The 9,690-nt window shown below is 42.1% G+C and overlaps 1 protein-coding gene across 2 annotated transcripts in view; it reads left to right on the forward strand.

The window, feature by feature from the left end:
- CCNI (cyclin I) overlaps positions 1–6,488 on the forward strand; it is a 64,038-nt gene extending 57,550 nt beyond the window's left edge. For both annotated transcript variants that reach the window (XM_042468569.1, XM_042468570.1), the window contains exons 4-7: positions 753–827; positions 1,381–1,521; positions 2,605–2,835; positions 4,825–6,488. In XM_042468569.1, the coding sequence (XP_042324503.1) occupies positions 753–827; positions 1,381–1,521; positions 2,605–2,835; positions 4,825–5,283 (906 nt within the window). In that variant the 3' untranslated portion in view covers positions 5,284–6,488. The remainder of the gene's footprint in view (positions 1–752; positions 828–1,380; positions 1,522–2,604; positions 2,836–4,824) is intronic.
- Positions 6,489–9,690: the final 3,202 nt, after the last annotated feature.

A 9,690-nucleotide genomic window follows, 5' to 3' on the forward strand; every position in this document is an offset into this window, starting at 1 on the left:
CAGCCCTTCTTATACACGGATTTGTTATACACGGATTCAAGCATACACGGTTTGAAAATGTTCCAAAAAAGTATAAATTTCAATTATCAAACCTTGATTTCCCATTTTTTATAAGGGAAATCGTTTTCCTCTGCCATTATATTTAATGGGACTTGAGCATACACGGATTTTGTTATACATGGGGGATCTTGGAACCAAACACCAGCGTATAACAAGGGTCCACTGTAATACAACTGGCCATTTGCTGACTCTCAGGCTTACTGTAGAGTTGATATAACCCCCCTTCCCCCAATAGCCCCTTTGTGCTTGAAGGAGTGCTGGGGGAGCCTGGAGAAGCATCTAGCTGTGTCCTGTAGCTAGATGAAAAATGATTACTTCACCTGCTGGGATCCTCCAAAAGTCTTAGCTTATGGTTGGCATCTGGCTACTGGGACCTAACTAGATGCTTTTCTGCTCCATCCTCCAGCATGGAATTGTTATGTGGTGTGGCAGTGGCTGTACAGCAAGTTGAGAGGGGCTTGGTCGGTGTGGAAAGAGAATGAGAGTATCAGCTTTCACTTGGACCCAAACAAGGCATTTCACAGGTCTAAGCTTGACTTATGCCTACATATACAACTAACAGGATACCAGCTATTCAGTATTTGTTGTCCAGCTATCTTAGGTTGCATCAAGAAGGTTGTTAAGACAGCTACTCTTAGAAGATGTCAGGTGGGTTGCATGACTTGTGTTATTTTCTCTCTTCTACCTTGCAGGCCCGTCCAAAGTACCTGAATTGTATTGCAATCAGCTGCTTCTTCCTTGCTTCCAAGACCATTGAGGAAGATGAGGTAAGTCTTCTCCCCAGATGATGCAAAGCAGGGATGTCCATTGGTAGACACACCTTGGAAAGCTGCAGAAATACTCCTATGTTCATTGTTGCTTTCCACAATCTTAATTGTTCTTACTATGATCAGCTATATGATGATAAGGAAATAATTTGATACCTTTTGAACCTTTTAAAAATCCTTAATATTTATTACTTTGGCTGGCCAGGTCTCCTGAGGTGATGATGTACAGCACACAAAATCATTCTTTTAAGTACGATTTTCAAAAGGTCTGTTAGGACTTCTCTTGAAATTGTTGTTGGCAGCTTCTTTCATCCCTGATTAGCAGAGGGCTCAGGTGCTGAAGAGTAAAGTGCTAACTAAAATATACAACAGTACTCCTCTCTAGTAGAGAATTTTGTTTCTCGTGACATGCTTGACAACCAGGGCCAAGAAACACACACAGCACTGGGCTAGATTGGTTTGCCTCGACATAGGACAGTGGTGCCACTTACAAATGTTTTCAAAGTGCTTCTTAAAGACCCTGTTGTTTTGCTTCTTTGCTTCCCTGTCACAGAGGATTCCAGTACTGAAGGTGTTGGCCAGAGACAGCTTTTGTGGCTGCTCTCCAGCTGAAATTCGCAGAATGGAGAAGATAATTCTGGATAAACTGAACTGGGATCTTCACACAGCCACTCCGCTGGATTTCCTCCATATTGTAAATATTTTGAATGGAGCCATTTTGGTTGTTTCCTGTCTGAGAGTAAGCAGGGGAGTGGGGAAAATATTTCTTGATGTTCTGTCAAGGATATCGGACTTCAAGGCTTGGCAAAGGAAGAGGATAGTGCAGTTCTTCAAAGCAGACTATTCTATCTATGCTTGAATGTATTGTTGCCTAGCCTAGGGCTGGGAAAATCTTTTCTTTCTTTCTTTTACTATAGGGCTCAATATATCTCTGTCAGCATAACCATACCAGCTGTTGGATTGTGGGAATTTTAGTCTAAAAGAGTAGCTTTCATCAGCCCTGGCCTAGTTTTAGTCTTAGGGACTGAATGAATTTCAACTACATTTCTGTCATATCAATAGTAGTCATTCTCACGTGTCCTTTCTTGCAGATTGAATAATAAAGGCTGTTGCCACACTGCAGAAATAAAGCAGTTTGTCACCATTTTAATTTCCATGGACCAGTGCTATGGAATTCTGGGACTTATAGTTTTGTGGGGCACCAGAGCTCTCTGACAAGAAACGCTAAATATCTCACAAAACTACAAATCCCAGAATTTCATAACATTTAGCCATGGCAGTTACAGTGGTATCAAACTGCTTTATTTCTGCAGAGTAGATACACCTTAATATTCAGCATAGGAATCAAGTTGTTAAAATCTTTCTGCTTAAAGGGAAAAAAAAACAGTTTTGGGTGGATGAAGTCTGTGTTTAGATAGGCATGATATAGAGTGTATACAAAACATGAATGAATTTTGTGTTAAATTTGGGTCCCATCTCCAAGATATCTCATTATGAACATACATGCAAGTACAGGCATTCCAAAATCCAAAACACCTCTGGTCCCAAGCATTTTGGATAAGAGAGACGCAACCTGTATAGCCTACAGCACCTGGTATTCATTGGTGGTCTCCCATCCAACTGCAAACCAGGGATGAGTCTGCTTACCTTCCAAGATCAGACAGGATTTGGTGCCTTTTGGGAATTTAACTGATGTAATTTAGACGTTCCTTCAGGGTAGCAGTATCGTAAGTATTCGGGTTAACATTGTCATATTGCTCTTCCTATCCCAATCCAGTTCCATGCGGTCGCCTTGTCCACCAGGCCTCAACTGCTGACCACCTTACCCAAGGTGAACCCGTCCCAGCATGTGGCTCTGCTTACCAAGCAGCTGCTACACTGCCTGGCCTGTTATCAGCTTCTTCAGTTTAAGGGCTCCATGCTGGCATTGGCCATCATCAGCCTGGAAGTGGAGAAGCTTATCCCTGATTGGCTCGCCCTCATCATCGAACTGCTTCAGAAGGCACAGGTAGACCGCTTCTGGTGGTGGGGGACTTTCATTCACTAGAAGTGCAATCCTTAATTAATTTTCTGCCTTTTCCCCAGCATGAGAATCAAGATGGCATACTAGCATTGAACCCAACAGAGACATAAGCTATGTGAGTGTGGGGAGGGCAATCTGCTGGTTTCTGCCCTTCAAAAGAAGATGCCATCATTCTCCCTGGCTCATTACCTCCTTGCCCCCTTTAAATTTCAGATGTCAGACATTTGATCATGGTAGGAAGTAGGTGGTTCATGAGCCATAGACAGCAATAGCAGTAACATTTACATTTCTGTACCACTTATCAGTGAATTCAGCACTCTCTAAGTGGTTTACAATCTGCAAGCCAATTGGTCCCAACAGGCTGGATATTCATTTTACTGACCTACGAAATAAGGCTGGGTCAACTTTGGAGCCCTGGGATCAAACTCACAATGTTGTGGCTGCAATATTGGTATTTAACCACTGCGGCACCAAGGCACTGAAACCACCAGTGTGGTCCTGATAGTGTACCCACCAAGTTCTCCACAAAAAGTTTTGCCCCAAAATGGAGAAGCCTCTAGGATGTGGCACATGATTCTCTATTGTAAGACTGTCCTTTTCAGGCCCAAAATAGCTTCTTTGTTGCAAAGCAGGACTGTATGGTAACTTGTTTTTTTTAAAAAATGTGGGTGCCACCCATGGTCCACCCCTGCTTTAGGTGTCTGAGGTTACTATACTGTATATACTCATGTATAAGTCTAGAAATTTTAGTTAGAAATTGACCCCAAAAGCTGGGTCATTTTATCCATGGTCAATGCAAGGATTGTACTTTAACTGTTATCAAAAAAGGAGCCATCCCCTGGTGAAAAGTAAGAGCTTAAACCATTCTCAGAGTACCCATAAGAAGCACCAGACCCCTTTACTCACTCATCCCTCCAGCTTTTAGAGTGAGATCGGTTATACCGGATGGAATTTTATAAGTTCTTTGGCATGTTTTTTTTTGCTACATCATTTAGATCCTTTGTTACATGCCCCTAAATTTTACTCTTGATTTATCCATGGGTCATATCAAAACCCATAATTTTGCCCCCAAAATCTGCCCTCAACTTATACATGAGATCAATGTACAGTTGAGTATATACAGTATATTTTTAGCCTTCAAAATCTTGTGCAGTTTGGAATCTAGGTGTCTAAAGGACTATCTATTCTCCCATATGATGAGGTGCTTCTTTAGGTACCCTGCCTTCTCAGGTGAGGGTGTCCTTCAGCTCAGGAAGTGGGGAAAGATCTTTTCTGGAGTGGCACCTTTGTTTTTCTTGCACCCGGATGTGATCTACCTATCTGTCACATTGTCAATGCTGCCATTCTGTTTCATTCTTTTTAGTTACTGTACTGTAATGGGGTGCCCTGTAATTGTGACTATAAGCCACTGTGGGAGTTTGTATCTTGAACCAAAGGAGCAGATTCTAAGATTAGGAGGAGGCAGGAAACTGCTTCTGTTGATGCAACTATTTGTCGGTGGACCAGGAAGGGGGAATAGCCCCTACAGCCCCATTGCCTTAAAAACCTGGGAAACCGTCTTCAGCCAGATTTCAGGGAGGCTAAAGAGATGTAGGCGAGAACTAGCATAATGTTTAAGTCAATAATGACTTGAACAAATGAATGTCTAATACAGATTCTCCCTGTACTAAGCACAAAAAACAAACAAACAGCTTCATTTATACACTGCTTCATACTGAACTAACAGTGCCTAAGCAGTTTACAACTGTAAGCTAATTTCCCCCAACAATCTGGGTACTCATTTTAGTGACCTTGGAAGGATGCAAGCCTGAGTCAAGCTTGAGCCCTATCGCTGGTATTGAACTCGCAACCTTATTTTCAAATAAGGTGCCAAAGTGTATGCTAGCAGTAGAGCAATTATTGCATGTCTGCAGAGGCTGTTTAAATAAGTTTCCAATGCTCTTTTCTTCTGCTTCTTTTCCCTCTAAAATCCAGATGGACAGCTCCCAGCTGATCCACTGTCGGGAACTCGTGGCCCAGCACCTTTCCACACTGCAGCCGTCTCTGCCACCCAACTCCGTCTATGTCTACAGTCCCCTCAAGCACAACCTGGTGACCTGTCATGCAGGGGTCTTCCGCTTCCATCCCTCCTCCATCCCAGGCCCAGACTGCAAGGACAACCGCAAACCGGAAGTGCCAAACAAAGGTATCTCTGTGCTCTCCCAGCGCCGGGCGGCTCCCAGCCGATGCAAACAAGCAACAGCCAAGCGCAAAGTGGAAGAGATGGAGGTGGATGACTTCTACGATGGGATCAAGCGGCTCTACAATGAGGAGAATGCTCCGGAAGGGGTGGCCCTCGAAAGCAAGGCCGCTCCCACCTGCAGCACTGATGTTTCACGACAAGGGGGAAGTGTTTCCCCTTGCCCTCCTTTGCAGCCCATTTCTGTCATGTAGCAGTGCTCTGCACCTCAGGAGAGAAGCTGCTCCCTTGTGCAACATCGGGCAACAATCGCCTTTTGTGGCCTGAGTAGAGCAAAGGCTGTACCTTGCAAGGGCTAAGAGAAGCTAGGTTATCCTTTGAAAAGAATCCCCTTTCCTACTTTCCTTGTGCGGCTAATTATAGTTCAACTATGATTTAAGTATTTAAAGGCCAAAAAAAGTATAAAAAACCTTTCAAAAAGACCCAAAAACCAAACAAAAAAAGTAGCAAAAATTGTCCCCCTCTAGTGTTGTCTGTGCACTGTTTCAGTCTGCTGTTGTGTTGTAATCTCTTCCATTGTGTTGGGGAGTTCACACTGTGTGCAAAAATCATTTTCAGATTTCTAAGCATCCCTCACTCTGAGTTTGCTCCATTTTGAGAACTCTCCTCTTCCTCTCTATTTTAAAAAATAGTTTTCTGAACCTCTAGTGCATGACATCTTGTATTTTGGCACTTTGACTTGGTGCTGCTTTTATTTTCTTTGCAAACAAACCAGAACCCCTTCCTTGTCCTTCTCTTGTTTTCTGTCATTTAGCACTTTGGTGTTTTAAATGTGATAAGTACAACTAGATCTACATTCAAAATTAGTCAGTTAAAAAGGGTGCCTGTGAAATATGATGTACCAAAAAACCCAAACAACAAATAGAGCAGGGCAAATGAACACCTGATGAAAGTATAGGATTTGTTGCAGGCAGTTTTATGGAAAACTGGAAGCAGTCTTTGTGGCTGCCATTAGACTGACCAAATAAAAATAAGACTTTAATGAGTTTTTAAACACATACACAAACACACAATACTTCACATGAATATGTGCATTAAATGCAAAATGTAATGAAACCAAAATTTAGCTGAGGTTGACAGAGATGGAGTCTGTGCTGTGGCAGTTTTCTAATCCAGAATTTTTGCTTTGTGTAAGTGATCAGCACAGATTTCCCCCCCACTTCCTTTTCCTCCCACTGCACTCCCACTTTTATGTTTGTGTAACCTTTTAACCTGAAGCAAGGGCAAGAAAAAACATTTAAAAGATCTTGTACATTAAAGTTAAAAGCTCTGCTTCTCAGAATAATCGCTCCTTTATATTAAAGCTCTCTTCACAGCCCTTTGGAAGGTATTGCGTTCAGCAGCGATACTGAGGAAAGCCTTCTGGTAGCAATAAAAAAACAAAACATGTTGTCCTTCAGTTTGTGAGTCTTGCTTTTGTTTCAAAAGTACTGGGCAAAAGGGAAGTAAAATAGAAAGACATTCCCTCTTCTGACTTAACTGACTGTCTGCACTGCTTACCAAGGACAATAAATGGGAAAACCTTTCCATTCTCCAGTGCCCTTTATCCATTTAGCCAAGGTTTTCTATTATGCATTGTTTTAAATCCCCTATCACTTAGGAACAGATACATCTGTGTTAAACCATGCCAAGCCATGGAGCTGACTAGCCTAGTGAACTCTTCAAGGATTCAGGGGATGCTCTTCCCAGTTTAATTACCATTTGATCACTATAATCAGTATTGTTCATGATTAAGAAACAAGGGTATATTTTAACTACAGATGCCACAAAGTGAATCCGGGACTGTATCTGTTACTGCTAAGGTATTGGCCCTCCTTCCCACGATTGTGGTGCCCCAGCTGGAGATAGATGCAGCGCCTCCGCATTCATGCCACCATTCAGTCTTTGAAGAGATCATTCCCCCCCCCCCCCCTTTTCTGGAATGGAACATTTTATTGTGCACTTTTTAATTTGATTCAAAGCTCCCCTCCCAATCTGTCAGGGTTGTGAAGAGCATGACTGTATTCCTGTACCTGATCAGATGCAGTAGGACTTGGCAGCACAATCCTATACATGCCTGCTCAGAGGGAAGTTTCATTTCTGCAAGATTTCCTTGCCCTGGAAGTATAAGCACACACATCAAGGATCCTGGCAATTAGTATGCACACTGATTTCATGATAAGAGCTTTTAGCTCCCTCCTGTGGCCACAGTCACTTTTTTATTGAAGTCTGAAACTATAACAAGGGGCAACAAGGCATAAAAAAGTTTTTAAACTAAAGTGGTGGACTTGTGGCCCTCCAGATGTTCTTGGATTGCAAGGCCCATTGGCCCTTGTCAAAAGTGAGAGGTGCAACATCTGCAAAGCTGTTAAGTTGCTTATACGAGGGGGGAAAACACATGTAACAATAGTGACAAACAGATACACACTAGACAGAACCTACATTTGTGGCATTGAATACCAGGTTTGTCTGATAGAGAACAGAGCATTTCCAAAGTATCTGTATGCTCAGGCTGAGAAAGCAGTGTGGCATGGTGGTTTGAGTGCTGGACTACAACTGGGGATGCGGGTTCGATTCCCAGCTCAGCCATGAAACCCACCGGGTGATCTTTGACAAGTCGCATACTCTCAGCCTTAGGGGAAGGTAATGGCAAACAACCTGAATAAATCTCAACACTGGGCAGGAAAAAAACCCCCAAGGAAGCAGCTTGGGAGAGAATGGCCCATGGTCTTCATTGTTTCTATGCGAATTCACAAAGCATGGAAAATAAGCATGACAAACGTGAGCTCAACATAGTACGACAAATATGCTTTAACAGGTGAAATCAGTGAAATCTGGTGGGATGAGTCTCAGGATTGGAATGTAGCAACAGAGGAGTATAGCTTATGATGGCTTCCTAGATGAAATGACCAAACATTCAAACAGGAGGGATATAGCAACGGGAGACTTCAACCACTTTGATACTTATTGTAACTCAAACTCTGCCAAAAAGGTAAGATCCAACCAATTCCTCACTTACCTTACAGGCAATTTCATTGTCCAGAAGGTGGAGGAGGCAACAAGGGGATCAACTATTTTGGATGCAATCCTAACCAGCAGAGATAAACTGGTTAACCAAATGAACTAATGGGATCCATGGAATTTTTTAGGCAGAGAAAAGGGGAAGCCAAACATGGCCAGACAGGTAATCTGGACTTTAACAAAGCTGATTTGTAAGCTTAGGGAAATGCAGGGTGAGATCTCATGGTCAGAAATGCTCAAAAGGAAGAGAGTTCATCGTGAATGAGAGTTTCTTAAAGGTGAGAGATTGAAGGCAGAGTTGCAAGCAACTCCAACAAGGAAGAAAGGTAGGCGGTGTAAAGAAACCAGGGTGGATATATAAACAACTTTTAGATGAACTGAGGTTTATGAGAGACTTATACAAGAAAAGGAAGAAAAGGGGAAATAAGGGAAATACAGTGGACCCTTTCAATCCACAGGGGTTTGATTCCAGAATCCCCCGTGGATATCAACTTCTATTGATGTTCCACTAAATACAATGGCAAAGTAAAATAGTGTCTGTTATATAAAATGGCAAAATCAAGGTTTGCTTTTTGGATTTTATATATACATATTTTTGAATATTTTCAAGCTGTGGGTTGTTGGATCCGTGGATAAAAATTCCTTGAATACAGAGGGCTGACTGTGCAAATTAACAGTACTTGTAGGGAGCCAACATGGTGTAGAGGTTTGAGCACTGGACTACGACTCGAGATCAGGGTTCGATTTCCGCTCGAGCCTAAAAACCCAGTGGGCGACCTTGGGCAAGTCACACTTTCTCAGCCTCAGAAGATGGCAATGGCAAACCACCTCTGAATAAATTTGCCAAGAAAACCCCATGATAGGGTTGCCATAAGTCAAAAATGACTTGGAGGCACACAACAGCAACAACAACGTGTAGTGAGAAATCAGAAAAGCTAAAACTCAGACTAAGCTCAGGCTTGCTAAAGAGTAATAATAATAATAATAATAATAATAATAATAATAATGGTTTGTTTACTTATTTTGGCCAAGAGCAAAAAGAAGACCAAGGAAACAATGGGTCCACTGTGGAGAAGCTGGTGAAATGCTAACGGACAGAGAGTAGGCAGAACTGCTCAATGCCTTTTTTATCTTGGTCTCCCAAAATAAAATAAAAAAGTGCTCTACCTGGTGAAAATAGAACAAATGATGCAATAAGGAGACTTTAGCCCAGAATAGGAAAAGATGTAGTACAGGGATACCCAACTACTCTGTATGAATTCAAGCCCCCAGGGCCTGATAAAAGACTTCCAAAAGTATTAAAGGAAATTACACATGTAATCTCAGAATCTGTTTATTATTTTTCAGAATTAGAGAGCAGGAGTCCCAGCAGAGTGAAGCAGGACAAATGTCCCCATCTTCAAGAGAGGATCCAAGCTACTACTGACCAGTCAATACTGGAGAAGATTTTGGAACAGATCATTTAACACTAGAACTTAGAAAGAAATCTTGTGATTAGTAAAACCAAGCATGTTTCTCAAAAACACGTTTTTCAGACTACCCGTGTCTCTTTTTGATAGCATTATCAGCTTCTTAGATCAAGAGAATGCTATGGCTGTAGT

Source organism: Sceloporus undulatus, chromosome 5, assembly GCF_019175285.1.
Source record: "Sceloporus undulatus isolate JIND9_A2432 ecotype Alabama chromosome 5, SceUnd_v1.1, whole genome shotgun sequence".
Lineage (NCBI taxonomy): Eukaryota > Metazoa > Chordata > Lepidosauria > Squamata > Phrynosomatidae > Sceloporus > Sceloporus undulatus.